The sequence below is a fragment of the Dromiciops gliroides genome, chromosome 1, assembly GCF_019393635.1.
Source record: "Dromiciops gliroides isolate mDroGli1 chromosome 1, mDroGli1.pri, whole genome shotgun sequence".
NCBI classification, from domain to species: domain Eukaryota; kingdom Metazoa; phylum Chordata; class Mammalia; order Microbiotheria; family Microbiotheriidae; genus Dromiciops; species Dromiciops gliroides.
Genome location: NC_057861.1, coordinates 698,779,148 through 698,795,494, shown reverse-complemented (window position 1 = coordinate 698,795,494; position 16,347 = coordinate 698,779,148). Strand labels below are relative to the sequence as shown.

General features: G+C 44.6%; 1 protein-coding gene across 6 annotated transcripts in view; it reads right to left on the bottom strand.

Moving 5' to 3' along the window:
* Positions 1 to 16,347, bottom strand: part of IQSEC1 (IQ motif and Sec7 domain ArfGEF 1) — an 801,393-nt gene that overhangs the window by 769,686 nt on the left and 15,360 nt on the right. For 5 of the 6 annotated variants that reach the window (XM_043980814.1, XM_043980849.1, XM_043980820.1 and 2 more), the window contains exon 1: positions 15,774 to 16,204. The exons of the other annotated variant lie outside the window; for it this stretch is intronic. In XM_043980814.1, the coding sequence (XP_043836749.1) occupies positions 15,774 to 16,057 (284 nt within the window). In that variant the 5' untranslated portion in view covers positions 16,058 to 16,204. Of the gene's footprint in view, positions 1 to 15,773; positions 16,205 to 16,347 lie in introns of those variants that run through there. 6 annotated transcript variants of the gene reach the window in all.

Below are 16,347 nucleotides of genomic sequence, written 5' to 3'. Positions count from 1 at the left end.
AGCTCTCCGAGTCACTCTCATCTGCTCCTGGAATCTGGAGGGCAGCAGGATAGGGAAATGAACTCAGTTATTTGTAACAGCAGGCAGATAAAGCCACTTGTCACAAAGAGAGAACCTCAGTCTCGGTGATGCCATCAACTCCAAAGTAGCCAAGAGATGCTGTGACATTTTCAACAAAAGAGGGAAAAAAACTATCCCCAGCAACTTCCAATGCCAGAGACCCACAAGCCAATCAAAGCATTAAACAAATAAGCTGGTGCCCCACTGTTTGTGTTGGTGCCTACGCATCAGACAAGTGCCAACTTAAAGGAAGAAAAGATTCCCAGTATGGTTTGTGAATCACTCAGGGAGCTCAGTCTGAGTTAGAAGAAGGAAAATTCTAGAATATTCATAGTACCGACAAGGCACTAGGCTAGGCACTGGAGATAGAAAGACTGAAAAATGAAACAGGCCCTTCTCTCAGAGAATTTACTTTCTATTTCTTATCACGTGGACAAGAAAATATAAGGGAATCACTTCAATCATAGCACTTTAAGGCTTGCAAAGCTCTCTCTCTGTATCTCTGTCTCTGTCTCTGTCTCTGTCTCTATCCTTCTGTCTGTCTCTGTTTGTCTCTCTCTCATTTGGCCTTTAAAACCAACCCTGTGAGAGAGTTGTTCTTATTATCACCATTTGGTAGATGAGGAAACTGAGGTAGATGACCATGGAAACATAGATAATAAGTATAGGAGGCAAAAATCCAACTCAGACTTTTCCAATGAGATCCCAAGTCCAATACTCTATTCACTAGACCATCCAACGGCTCCATAGAGTCACCAAATCTCAGAATTCTAGTTCTTGCTAGAACCTTGGAGATCAGTGAGTTCAAACACTACATTTAGAGGTGAAGAACCTTTGACCCATGCAGGAGAAAAGTCTAGCTCAGAGTCTTACATTCTTAGTGAAAGGGCTAGGTCCTGAAAATCCATCCCCTTCTTCCCAGTTCCACGTCCTCTAGATGTGATAAAACACTCTATAATCATGGGCCACAATTATCATTGTTGTATTACTTTCAATTAAATGATTTTTATTGCACTAACCTTCTCTTCCCAAACCACCTGTCTTATTATTTGTACATATTTATTCTCCCTTGACAATTTTCCAGTTTCGCAATTATGAGAACAGCATTTGCCCTGACGAGCTAAGCCTGGAGCTTTTTCCAAATAAATCTAAGGGATTCCTTAAAAAAAGGCAACAAACAAACAAATGCTGGATCAGCAGTCTGCACAATTTAATCTAAAACACCGTCCAACTTATTCCAAAGAGCTATTCCAATGTGGTCACATGCAAACCTGGCCAAAATGATGACTTACTTTGCTTTAAAAGATTTTATTTTAAAAGGCATTGTAGCTCAGTATCATGAGCGTGAAGTTTTAGAGTCAGAGGGCCTGAGTTCGAATTTTGGCTCTAGTTCTAATTACCTAGGAGAACCTGAAAGAGATGCTCCTCTATTCTGGCCTTCAGCTTCTTCACGAATAAAAGGAAAGAATTGAGCTAGGTCGGCAAGTCTCATAATGTGACCATGGATCCCTGGGGGTCACAGACCCTTTCAGGGAATCTGCAAGATCAAAACTATTTTCATAATCATACTTAAGATGTTATTTGCCCATTAAAATACTCCTTTCCTTTCCAACTACATATACATGAGAGGCCAGATTTTCTTCATATAAATAAAATTTATTTAGTTAATAGTTGATAGCATCACGATTAGCTATTCATATACTTCATACAAAACAACATAACACAACAGATTGAATGCAGAAGCAGATATGAGAATCCAGCTGTCTCCTTTTAAACTAGACATGAAAGAGATTTGCAAAAAAAATGAAAAACAATGCCATCTTCTCACTCATTTTTTTGTTTTGGAAAATATAATTATTTTCCATAAAATATGTCATTTATGCTACCATGCACTGCATTTATTATTTTTTCAATTAAATATTTTCAATTATATAATTTTTATTTCTAATATAATATATACTGTTAGATATAACACAGAAGCTCTTTGGAGTCCTGAATAATTTTTAAGAGAGTAAAGGGAGGGGGGCAGCTAGGTTGTGCAGTGGATAAAGCACTGGCCTTGGATTCAGGAGGACCTGAGTTCAAATCCAGCCTCAGACACTTGACTTGGTCACACTAGCTGTGTGACCCTGGGCAAGTCACTTAACCCTCACTGCCCTGCAAAAAAAAGAGAGAGAGTAAAGGGATCCTGAGACCAAAAGGTTTGAGAACCATTAACTTCAAATATCTCAAAGATTGTTTTCTGTCTCTAAATCCAGTTAGGCTATTAAACTACCACATGTGAAGAATGCATAAATTAGGGAAGAGCATATGAAAAATTGTGGGGGGAAAGGTCTCCATTTTATTTCCCATGCATTACAACTAGAAATTTTTCTAGATTTCAGCCAGAATGTTTTAAATATCATAATTTATGTAGATTGTCAGAGTCCAAAGAGGCTGCTTAAAAAGAAATGCCCCTCTTTGTCTTCACACTGTCTTCAACATGTGCTACCAAAAAAAAAAAATTAACTGCTCATTACTGATGAATTCCTAGGAGGGAAATACTTTTTGTACCCTTGAACCAAGTTTTCAAGAAGCAACTAGAGCAAATTGTTAGTCAAGGGGCCTCCTTTCTACTTGTTGATCTTAAAATTTTAAGCAGGACTGGATCTTGGAGAACAATCTAGTTCAACCTTCTCTCCCCACCCCCCCTTTTTTATTTCTGAAAGTAGAAAACTTGGATCCAGAGAAGAGAAACTACTTGCCCAAAGTCACATAATTAGTTAGTAATAGGGTTGAAATTGTCCTCTGAGTTGAGGTTCAGAGCTCTTCCATCTCCTATTTTGGCACACCCAAATCAGTTGCCAAATCTTGTCAACCCTACTTCTTATATCCTTCCCCTTCTCTTTTATTCACACACACACACACACACACACACACACACACACACACACACACACACACACACACACCAGAAGCAGATTCTGTCTTCCATGTTTTTCCCTCTCTACAACCCTCTCCCTAAGGGATCTTATCAGATCCTAATCTATCCAGATTCCTCCCAAATCTATGTCCCATCCTAATCTCTCTCCTGAATCCCTTTCCTCCAGGACATCCACACCTGGATGCCCCATAGGCATCTCAAACTCAACACATCCAAAACAGAACCTTCCCCAGATCTACCCTTCCTAACATCCCTATTTCTGTCGAGTACTACCAACTTTGTCATTAATCAGGTTCATAACTGGAATCATCTTTCACCTTTCACTTTTCCCCATCCCCTATATCAGGGCAGCTAGGTGGCACAGTGGATAAAGCACTGGCCTTGGAGTCATGAGGACTGGAGTTCAAATATGACCTCAGATACTTACTAGCTATGTGACCCTGGGCAAGTCACTTAACACCAATTGCCTTAAACATCTGGGGCCATCTCCAGTCATCCTGATGTATATCTTGCCACTAGAACCAGATGGCTCTGGAGGAAAGAGTGAGGCTAGTGACCTTGCACAATCCTTCCTCACTTAAAGCCATTCATTGCAAGTCATGACATCTGTCACAATCCTCTTTGAGAATGAAGGACAAACAACAATAACCCCCTATATCAAATCTGATGCCAAGTTTGTTGACCCAATCTCCACAACATATCTTCTTTCCAGTCATACAGCTATCACTGTAGTATAGGTCCTAATCACCTCTTAGACTACGTCAACAGGCTCCTAATTGGTCTCCCGGCTTCCAGCTTCTCCCCCTTCTACTCCATCCTCCACACAGCTGCCAAATACAAGATCCTCAGCCTGGCAGGCAGCCCTCCACGGTCTGCCTCCCACTACCTTTCCAACTCCCCTCCACAATACCCATGAGTCAAACTGATCTGCTGGCTACTACTCTCTGTATGTGAAATCCCCTCTTCCAAATATAAGCTTTTAAGCAGGCTTTCCCTTATACTTGAGATGCTTGTCCTCATCAGCATTGCCTCTCAGGATCTCAAGCTATCCTCACAACTCGAGTCGGATGCCACCTCTTACATGAGATTTTGCCTGATCTTCCCACCCCCCTGTCGTTAGTGCTCTGGCGTAGACAGCAAGATCATTTTATATTTACCACTCTGTATATTGGCTCTATCCAGGGCTGTGCTGGAGCCATTTGAACCACTTGGTGTGAGCATTTACACTTTGGAAATTGGCAAAAACTATAAATCAGGGCTTGATTTATCTTTTTTTGTTGATTGCCTAAACTTAAGAAAAAGATGGAGAAAATGTTTAGAATGCAGATTCCATTTTAAAATGTATCTTGCATTACATTCCCCCACCCCATCCCCAGATGGATGTTAAACATTTGCCAGCCCACACACTCCAGCAGAACATAAGTTCCTTGAGGGCAGGAACTGTTATTTTTGTCTTTTTAATCTTAATACCAAATAGATGACATAGTATATAGAGCACTAGACTTGAAATTAGGAAGATTCATCTTCCTGAATTCAAATCCAACCTCAGACACTTAGTTGCTGTGTGACACTGGGCAAGTCACTTAGCCCTGTTTGCTTCAGTTTCCTCCACTGTAAAATGAGCTGGAGAAGGAAATGGCAAACTACTCCAGTAACTGCAAAAAAAACTAAAACTAAGACAAAAACAAACCAAAAACCCAAATGGGGTCAGGAAGAGTTGGATAAGACTGAAACAACTCTACAACAGCAGTAATTCTAGTACTAGTAGAGTACTTGGCTATTAATAAATACATGTTAAAATGAACTACAGTGCATCTAGATACCTACTGCTATCCAGATATACGTGTTCATGTGTGTATATATATGCACATCCATATGGATATATAGAGCTCTTTCTTTCTCTTCCTACTTATCTGACAGCTAAACCCAATCCTTGAGGTCATGCGTCCCCACTCCCCATCCCCAACCTGGGCATTTAGGTCCAGTTCACTGAATCAAGAGTGGCTGTGAATGAATGATTCCCAAGGGCTGAGTGGCCAAGGCCAAGGGAAGAGCGATAATAACACATTTCAGAGTGTAGTTCTTTCAGAGATACACCGGATACAGGAAAAGGAGTGCAGAGTAGGGGAGTGTAGAGAAAGGAAGCAGGAAGAGTTGGAATTCACAAAGAAAGGATGGGGGATGGGGGTGTAGGAGGGGAGGGGAGTTCCCTGGCTAATCAGCTAAGGTTCTCTGCCAGCATGAAAAGGGCCCATCTGCTTAAATCAAATGTTCTGACTTGGTTACACTGTATTCTGAGTTAGTGAGCTGTCCCAAAAGGACCCTGGATTTGGAGAAAGAAGACATGAATTAGCATCACAACTTGGCAACTTTCAAGACATGGAACCTTGAGTTTCAACTGTGGCATTTACCAGCTTTGTGACCTTGGGCGAGTTAACTAACCTTTCTGAGCCTCAGTTTCCTCATCTTTAATGCACCTACCTCCCAGGACTATTGTGAAGATCAAGCAAAAGGCAGCTGGATGGTGCAATGGCTAGAGCACTTGACCTGGAGACAGGAAGACTTGGGTTCAAACCTAGCCTCAGATATTTACTTGGTGTATAATGCTAGGCAAGTTACTTAACCTCTGCCTGCCTCAGTTTCCTCAATGGTAATAATAAATATATAAATAATAATAGCACCTACCTCAGAAGATTGTTGGGAGGATCAAATGAGATAATATTTGCAAAGTACCTGGGCATAGTAGGTGCTCAATAAATCCTTGTTTCCTCCTTAGGAAATTTTACAAACTTTAAAGCACCATATAAATGATACCTACTATTATCATTAATAACAAATACAGATAAATGGGGAAACTTGTCTAACTTCTTTGTACTTCAGTTTCTACATCTGTAAAATGATCCTTCCCAGCTTCAAATCCTATGATACTATGGTTCTTTGCCTTATCTATCAGCACTCACTTAGGCAGACAAAACCCTCAATTTCCCTATACCTGAAGATCACTCTTTGATTAAAAGCATAGGTACTACACTGACCCTGGATTCAGGAGTACCTGAGTTCAAATCCGGCCTCAGACACTTGACACTTACTAGCTGTGTGACCCTGGGCAAGTCACTTAACCCCAATTGCCTCACCAAAAAACCCAAACAAAAAACCATAGGTACTCAAATATTCCTCCTTCAATAGACATAATCCAACATAACACCGCACTTCTGGAAGTACTCAAGTACTGGACTTGGGATGCAAAGACCTGGGTTCAATTCCTGACACTGCCATCAACTGGGTAGATATTGGGCCCAAGTCATGTCATCTTCCCAAGCCACAGTTTCCTCATTTGTAAAATGAGGGATGATAATACTCGAAATTTTCATAGTTATTACAAGGATCAACACAAATCACGGAGGCTGAGCTGAAGGGATCTGGAGAGCTAATGAGATAACACATGTAAGTGTCTGGCGATCTCTTGGCTCATGACATGACAGAAAGGACAATGGGTCAGAGGACGTGAGCTGGGAGCCTAGATCTATCTGCTCCTTATAGGATTTTGAGCAAGTCAATCCATGGCCTTGGGCCTCAGTTTCCTTCTCTTAAAAATGAGAGGCCTAGGGGCAGCTAAGTGGTGTAGCGGATAGAGCACCAGCCCTGTGACTGGCGGCCTCAGACCCTTGACACTTATTAGCTGTGTGACCCTGGACAAGTCACTTAACCCCAATTGCCTGACAAAAAAAAAACAACTCAAAAAACCAAACAAAAAAAAATGAGAGGCCTGGATTAAATGACCTCTAAGGTCCCTTCCAGGTCTAAACCCTACAACCCTATTATTGCTATCAGCCTGTATTTGGCACCAGTCACGGCAGGACTAAGAGAGAGCTGGTCTTGGAGCCACACAGATCAGGATTGAAGTCTTGCCTCTGACCCCTCCTGGCTATATGACTCTGGGCAAGTTAATGCCCTAGGCAACTCTATAACGACTGTAAATGACAGAGTGGATACCAACCTGTCTTGGTAGAGGGTATTTCCTCACCTGGGAATGCCCCACACAAATGGAATCACAGGTCTAATCCTTATCCCATATGTACCTGTAATTTTAAAGCTTTCAAAATCCTCACAATCTTTAAATCACAATTCTGCTATTTAACGTCATTATTTAAAGATCAAACTACATATTTGGTGGGCCCTTTATAGAGACCCTCGACCCGCCAACGTGTATCTTCATCTCAATGGTATGTATGGCCACCCTGCCAATGTAAGCTCTTCTTTTGAATCATTCCCTCCCTCACAATATCTACTGGGTTTCCTTGCTAATTTATGCTCCATCGTAATCCTGAATGTCACTACAGACCTGGGAATGGAGCTTGTTTGTTAACTAAACAGATATTTGGATTTCATTGGAATCCTCCCACAGGATGAGTCATGATTTGAGATCTTCAGAATGTTCTACTCTCCTGAATTACTTGACAGTGCTTGAGGACTAGAAGAAAGAGGGAAGAGGGAGGAAAGTCCACTCCAGACTATAAACAACTCCTCTAGATTGATGTTCAAATCTGCCTTAGAGGTATCATGGAAACACAGGAATAGCTGCATTGTAGAGAATCTCAGAGAGCATTTTGTTCAGGGTCTAAAACATGTCTTGTCTTTCAACCTGAACTAAGCCTTTCTTTGAAAACAAAGAGCTGAAATACACTTGTTCTCTCTCTCTCTTTCTCCCTCTCTCTCTCTCTCTCTCTCTCTCTCTCTCTCTCTCTCTCTCTCTCTCTGTTCTGTCTCTCTCTATCTCTCCTCCCTCCCTCCTTCAAAATGATGTTTGCTGATAATGTTATTTCTCCATATTCCCTCTCTACCCATGTAACCTAATGCATCAAAATCATATTATAACAACAAGAAAAATAATGTGATATAACCCAAGGAAATCAAAGACAGAAGGAAAGGTCTCATATACACACACACACACACACACACACACACATATATATAGGTCACAAACACATATATATGAAAATATTTAAAAGCAGAATTTTTTAAGTAATAAAGAACTGACTGAGAAAAGACTGAACAAACTGTGGTATATGGATACAGTGGAATTATTTGTCATGTAAGAAATGATGAATAGAACAATTCAGAAAAACTTGGGAAGACTTAGATGTCCTACTAGAGTGAAAGATGCAGAACTGGAACAATTTCATCAGTGACCATGACGATGTACAGGAAATCCACATTGAAAGTATCAGAATTCTGATTAATGCAAGGGCCAATTGTGACTCCAGTGGGCTAAGAGTGAGATGTGCCTCTGACCTCTTGACAGGGAGCTAGCAGAATCTACGTAAAGGATTTTGTACAATTACCAGAGATGCCCAGTGTAGATTTGTTTTGCTTAATTATACTTCTTTGTGACCAGAGAGGGTTCTTCTCAAGGGTAAGAAGGGTTGGCATTTGGAAGTGATATATATTTTAAAAGACTATTAGGGCAGCTAGGTGGCACAGTGGATAGAGCACTGGCCCTGGATTCAGGAGGACCTGAGTTCAAATCCAGCCTCAGACACTTAACACTTACTTGCTGCGTGACCCTGGGCAAGTCACTTAACCCTAATTGCCTCACCAAAAAAAAAAAAAAAAAAGACTATCAATGAAACATTTACTTTAAAAGAAAAAAATGAACAAATACTGGCTTTTTCCCAAGTCTATGGGAACAAACCCAGATGCAGGAGACTTAACAAGATTAAAGGGTTTGCTGGAAGTTTGTCTCATTTCCTCAAAGGAGATAATGTGTGAAAAGTGTTGCCTGAATGCTAGTTATTGTTGTTATTATTATTATTATTATTGCCTAAGAAATGTTTCATAGACTCATAGAATATTCAGAGCCCTTGAAGATAACTTAGTCTAACTTCCTCAGTTTTCCAAAAAGGAAACCTATGTTCAGGGAAGTGAGGGATTTGTCCAAGGGACAAAGAGAGCTAGTGACAGAAGCTGGGCCAGAATGCCCCTTGCTGATGTCTAGCCCAACGCCCCAGACTCATCCTCTGTTCAGCCATCAGTGTCCATGATTCCATAATGGTAGCAGTTCATTCTATCAGAACTCTGCCTTTCAGTTTGGGGGCTTTTGCAAGCTCAGCCATGATTTCCCTCCAGTTCCAGCATCCTAGACCAGCACTTACCTTTGCCCAACTGTCAGAACAAAGTTACTAAATACATCAAGGGTGTCTGATTTGCCTTTCATGTTACTTCCTTGTTAGTTCATATAAAAGAAAGTGAGAGGGAAATGGATCCCAAAGGGTTCCAAGTCCTAAATACCTGGACCTAGGAGATCTACTTTTTACTAACTCTTCTGGGAACGTGGCGGGCGGGGGGAATTTTCCATCTTTACAAGTTTCCAGTTGACCCAGGAATTTCTCTTTCACAGGAATGCTCCTCCCAAAGAATGTCAGTGCATGGTCTATGATCCATGCTAAAGCCCTAATGGGACAGTGGAAAGCTACAGATTGGAAGGACTGCCCCAGAGAGACACTGTGGTCCCAATAGGTTGTGGATGCAGTTTATCCATAAGGAATTGCATAGGGATTGTTCTATTTGTTTTTATATCCCCAATGCCTAAAATAGTACCTAGCACTTAAGAGGCACAGAAGACTTTTTAGTGGATTGCTCCAGGATTAAGTGCCTTGAAATGGAGGAGGGACATGGAGTAAAAAAAAAACCAATCTAACTTTTGAAATACTCCTTCCATTTTTACCCTAAGGGAAGATCATTATCTCAGTATTTCTATCCCCAGGAAAGGATATCTTCCCCTGTACAATCCCTAACACAAATAGGAATCTGAGGAATGACCATTCCATTGGATCCAACTAGGCAATTCCATATTTATTCCTGCAATGATGATTCTCCTAAGAAAGGGTAGAGAGAATATAAATATTCAGAAGTCGGCTTAAGCAGGGATTTTTCATTATCTTGCTAAGCCATCAAAAGGAGAGTGAATTCAGACACTATGAGTATACTTGAATGTCCTTATTACCCTCATGAAGTCTGGGTACAGATTTTCTTGCAATGGATGGAGACAATTTTCTTCTCAGTTATGTTGGACTATAATGATCTTATTAGGTTGTACCATACTGAACTTTGCCAACCATAAACTGGTCTTTAGTAGCATATCTCAGTCATCTTTCAGAGGGGAGGGGAGATCGAGGGAGTCATGCTGAACTATATTCAGTTAACCCAACTAGATGGTAAGCACCTTAAAGGAAGAGGTCTTCTATTCCTTTTGTGTTCCCCCACAGCATTTAGTACTAGGCTCTATACACAGTAATCACTCAATATTGTCAATTAAATCAACTATAGAATCTGGTTACTTTCACCTTCCAGGGTGCCAAGATCATTGGATCATTAGATTTTGAGCTAGAAGAAACCTTAGAGATCAACTAACCTCACTCTCTCATTTTTCAAATGAGCAAAATTGGATAACATACTGCAACACTTCATTAAAGTATATATGAACAAAAAAAGAATTGGTGACATGTACATCAAGTGCAGTTTCAAAAACCTGTCTTGCTCATTCACCAAGAGATCTAGTGTTTAGAGCTCAGTTATCAGATCATAGACTTTAACCAAAATCCCATTTGTCAGCATTTATTAGTAGTGGTTAAAAAAAAATTGCTGCAATTTCTACAAGGCTTTAAGGTTTATAAAACACTTTCCATGTATTCTCTCTTGATCATCACAACAACCCTGAGAAATAGATAGGTGCTTCATTGGGCTTGTTTTAATGCTCATTTTAAAAATGAGGAAACCGAGACTCAGCAAAGTTCTATTACTTGCCCAAAGTTACATAGCTGGGAAGTGGTAGGAGCGAAACTGGAACTCAGGTCTCTTGTGATTCCAAGTCCAACACTCAACTCCAGCACTGGAGCAATGGTAGATGCCTCAAATCATTACTACCACAAGCTGGGAGGCAAGTGATCTCAATCAGGGAGTAGGGCATACCCTCTCACCCTAATCCATCTGTCTCAAGAAATCCCTGGGAGTACCTGGCTTGGAGGCAAAACACTAGGGGTCCAGCCTAGGGATCAGCTGTCACTGTCCTTTCCCTGAAGCTGGAGGCTCAGTATTGTGTATTTCAGCAGGGATGGGGGGGGGGTGCCTCTCACCAGTGAGGTGTTAAATGAAACGGAGCCACTGGAAATGAGACTAGCGGTTTGTTTCCCTTGATGAGCACCAATTGTTATTGTTAATATACTGGTTCATTACACCTCATAGAAAACCTGACAATAAACTAGCAGCCACATTTTGTTTATTCTGAGCCTGGTTTTCTCTTCATCGTTGGCTGTTCCTGAACCAAGAGAAGCTGGCTACAGTCTGGTTGACCCAATGGACTCCCAGGTTGCTTCAGAAATGCAGTTTTCACATCTTCCAATACCCACCCCTACCCCCTACAGAGGGAAAAACTGGACAAAATATGGGAAAAGCAATTAGTTACTGATGATGAGAGACATAAATGCTATTTGAAAATTGTCGACTCCTTTCCTTTAGCAAAATTTGCCACTTGGTTACCAAGGGTGATTTTTGAAGAAAAATCGATCCCTGGAGATTGTGTTGCGAGGCATTTGCCGACCAACATGTGTCACTGTTTCCTATGAAAACAAGGTAGTTTTCCCTGTAATGCCAATTTCCTCTCCTGGGCAGGCTCTAAGCTCCTAGGAGCCTTGTTTTCTGGAAATCCTATGTTTTTCTTTCATTCACCAATATGAAGAAAGGACCTTGGGCACACAAAGATGCCTGGCAATCTCTCTGGAGGGTATGGAGGACAGGTTGTGAAAAGAGTTATGGGACAGGACTGAGAAGAAGCAAAAGTATCCACCTAGGAGAGAAGATGACCTCTGCACTGCTCAGCTGCATATTTCTCCAAGTGATAACATATTTTGACTGTTCTTCCTAAATGAAGGTCGGGAACCTATTACTTCTTTTCATGGTTTTTTTTCTTCCCAGGGTCCTGGCTCCCTTGATTAACAGAGGATTTCTCTATCTACCCCACCTTTACCCGGAATTACAACACTGTGTGAAATGTCACACTATAGGACAGAGATTCCTCTCCTTTTTTTAAAAAAAATAATAAAGTATTTTATTTTTTTCCATTACATGTAAAGATAGTTCTCATCTTTTGTTTATACAAGCTTTACAATTTCAGATTTTTCTCCCTCCCTCCCCTCCCTTCCCCCTCCCCTAGACAGCAGGTAATCTGAAGAGATTCCTCTCCTAACTGCCTATTTGAACACATTCTAGCCACTCCCTGAGCACAGCTGTGATTTCTGGTGAGATTTAAGACAACCTGGAACTAGGTGTCCTTCCCTTCCCCAATTTTCCTATGCTTAATCAAAATAAGCAGAACTGACTCCCCATCCTCTATATCTTAACCTTATAAGAGAGTTTGAGGGAAAGGGAAGAAAATGGGGAGTGGAAATAATAAAAACAGCAACAATATCTCCTATCTACGTATCACTTTCAGTTTTGCTAAATGCTTTCAGGAGGTGAGTAGGTGCAATTATTATCCCTTTTTACATAAGGGGAAACTAAAGCATAGAGGTATCATTAAGTGACTTTTCCCAAGTCACCCACCTAGTAAGTGTCTTAGTCTTCTGGCTTCATGACCAATACTTATAACACTCCACCTTGCTGCAGCTTGGTGCAGTGGAAAGGGTATGGAATTAAGAGTTTGGAGACCTCAGCTCTAGTTTGGATCTGCCAACAGAATGTAACACTGGTCAAGTCACATATTCTCTGGACCTCGGTTTCCTCATGTGTAAAAGGAGGAGGCTGGAATTGTTCAGTTGTGTGTGACTCTATGTAACCCTTTTGCTGATTTTCTTGACAAAGATAGTGGTTTGCTATTTCCTTCTCCAGCTAATTTTATAGATGAAGAAACTTCGGCAAATAGGGTTAAGGAACTTGCCCTGGGTCACAGTAAGTGTCTGAGTCTGGATTTGAACTCAGGTCTTCCTGACTCCAGGCCTGGCACTCCATCCACCTTAACATCTAGCTGCCCCAGGCTGGGATAGGTGAGTTCTAAAGACCTTTCCATTGCCTAAATTCTAGGATTCTGTCCTCTGTTCCCTCTACATTGATTGAGTTAAGCTTGGAAAGAAGTATTTGGAAGCAAGTGTGGTCTTCTCCAGGTGCCTAGAATTTCTCAGAAAGTTGTTTCTTTCCTCAAACAATCTGCTCAGAGATTCCCGAGCCAGAAGGAAACATCTTCAGTTTGAGCCCCCTCCTCTCTTGGAGTAGCCACCTAATCACCTCACCTCCACCACAGGCTCTTCCCTCCAGCCCTTGTGTTTCTACCTGTCTCAGCTAGCTGAGGAGTTGGGTCTGATGCTTACACTTGACATAAGGGAAGATTGCAGCACAGCAAAAGTATATCTGGGTTGGAGAATTCTGAAGTTTCACCTCAAGGATCTCTGTTCCCCCAACACAGGAGGAAGCATGGATGGGAAGCCCCACACCCACCCCTGGCCCCAAGAACTCAGGCCTGAGGAAGAGTTACAAACTTTGGGGCAGTGAAGCATGACAACCCTGTTCCTTTTGGAAACCACAGGGAAAAGAACCAGGATGGAGGAAAAGGGAACAGTCCAGACTGGCATTTCAGCACTAGCAAGAAGAAAATAGAAGGCAGTGGAGGGAAAGATCATTGCTTTGGGGACAGTGGAGACACTTAGCAAGAACTGGGGAGTGGGGGGAGGTGTCCTAAGCTTCTGTGCTAAACCGGAGGCTGGGTGCCAAGGAGAATACGAGGTTCCAGTCCCATCCTTCTTCTCTGCTTAAATCTCCTTTCTGAATCTGGCCCAAATAATAAAGGAACTTAGTGCTGAGAAGGGAAATAGGAGGAAGAGAAAAGGAGGGGAAAAGGCTTGCAGAAGGGAAGAACTCTGGCAGCCCCAAGCAAAATGAGTAAAGGGCTGCACATTTCAGACCCAAGTATGGCTCTCCTCTCCTAACTGCTTGGGGCTAGGCCCTTATCGCTCTGGGAAGGAGATTTCACCTCTGCCACTACCTGAATCTCCCAGATTTTAGCCAGCCCCATTCCTAATCCTCACTTGCTCCAATCCAAGAGCAAGGTCTCACTGAAGAAGATCTGGCATTGGGTTATGGCAAGAGTTCTGTCCAACCTCAGGCTTAGCCTAGGAATGCTAAGGAGATCTCAGAAAGGAGACAGAGAAATGGGTGCTGCAGTTACAGGAACCAAGAAATTGAGGTGAGGGAGGTGGGAGTTGAGGTGAGGGGCAATCCCAGGACCTGTGGTGGAATTCAGCTATTCTGCTGCTATCTCTTCACCCCAAGGGGCCCCAGCCAGGACAGATTGCTCCTGGCCTCCGAAAACGGCAGTAATTTCACACACACACACACACACACACACACACACACACACACACACACACACACACACACACACACACACACCCCTCTCCATTTCTGAATACCAGCAAACCTGGTCTCAGTCTCAGGTTAGGAGGCGCTCTTGATTCAGGGGAACAGAAAAAGGAAAAACGGACACCCTTGACTTTCAGTGGTGTGATAGAGTGGACGCCAGGGAAGGAGGTTTGGGACAAAGCTGTGGTCTCGACAACACAGTCCCCTATGGCCTCGGAGAAGGGAGATAGTGCTTAGAGATCCCCTTTCCACTCCCAGCTCCCCAGAGACGGGTGACTCATCCAGGCAGCCCGTGGTAGGGTGGAAGGATGAAGGTGCAGTAAGGTTCTTGCATGGCCGGGGGGGGGGGGGGGGAGGCAGGGGCTCTTTCCTCTCAGCCTATATCCAGGCTGATTTCCAATAACGAGCACTTCCCATAGTTCACGAAAAGATTATCCCGGCTAGCTGAGGTCTGAAGGGTTGGAAGATCGCCGCCCCTCTCCCCCCCCCCCCCGCCCCGCCCCATATCAGAAAGGTAGGAGACAGGAGCGTTGGAAAAGCGGCCACGGCTTAGTGTTAATGGAACAGAAGCACTCTGCTGACTCTTGAAGAGGAAGAGGGGCCGGGACCTGTCCAAGCAACCTACCTTTCTCCACTCCACCCCCCTCCCTCCCCCTGAACGCAGAAGGGCTCTTCAAGACAAGCTGGGTCCTGGGCACGCCAGTACGGTTGGAAATTCGGGGCATGCACTGTATTGGGGGAGAGGGAGGAGGAAAAAGCCAATTCCCTCCAGCTGAATTCCAGACGGGCCCCTAGAGCATCACGCGCCCCAAATCCCACCTGAGTAGGCAATATGACGGGGACGGGGGCGGGAGGAGACGGAGGGAGGCACCCGGGACACAAAAGCACTTCTTAGAGAAGAAAGCCACCACTTCCTTCTCCCCACCCCCCCGCCCCGAGCCTGCCCCCAACCCGGTCCCTCCACGATCTCCATCTCCACCCTGTCGCTAAAAAGGCGCTTGCACGTTCCCTTCACAAGCCTCCCGCCGGTCGGTGCTGGGGAGCGAGCACCGAGATCAGCCTGGGCAGCAGCCCTCGGCGTCTCTCGTCCAGCCAAGCAAGGGGTCCCAGGGCTCCCTCACAGTCGCCCTTCGCTTTGCCCCAGGTCGCTAATCTAAGCCCATAAATGCCTCTCACGCCCCGTCTCCTTTTCTCTCCTGTCCAAATACTCCGGGCCAACCTCCCAAGCCTCCCATAGATAACTTTGCAGGCGCAAACTCTCGGGTGCGCCACCCGGGCGCGCCTCCCGGCCTCCTCCCCGCACCATCCCGCCGCCGTCTTGGCCCGCCAGCCCAGGCGCCGACCTCCCGGCGTCCGCAGCCGCCCAGGTCCCAGCCCCGCTTACTTTTCGTGGCGGACGTTCTCCAGGATGGCCCCGAGGGGCGGCGCGGGAGGGTGCGCCGAAGGGGGTCCGGGCTGTGCGGTGGCCCCAAGGCGGCAGGAGGCCAGGTGCCGCTGGTGCTCGTCCTGCAGGCAGGCGTTTTCCCGGTACAGCCGCGCCACTTGCTGCTCCAGCTCCTCGATCCGCCGCCGCTGCCGCTCCAGCAGCTCCTGCTGCGCCTCGATGATCCGGTTCAGCTCCTTCAGATACTCCGCCGCCTTGTTCGGGTTCTCCACGGGGCTCTCCATGGTCTCGCCGCCGCCCCACCCCTCCTTCACCGGCCGCCCAGGGGCCAGAGGGCTAGCGGAAGGCTTGGGACCGGTGGGCGGGCGAGCCGCTAGGGGCAAGGCGGTCCTCCACCTTCTGCCCTCGGGGAGGGAGGCCAAGCGTCGGGGAGCTGGAGGGAACTTGGGGTGGGGGGGACAGGACGGAGGAGAGGAGAGTCCAGCGGGGGCTAAAGCCGTCCCTCCCCAGCGGAGCCCTCCGGTAGCCCCGGCTGCCCCTCAAGCTAGGGCGCGCTGGGGCCGGGGCGGCGGCA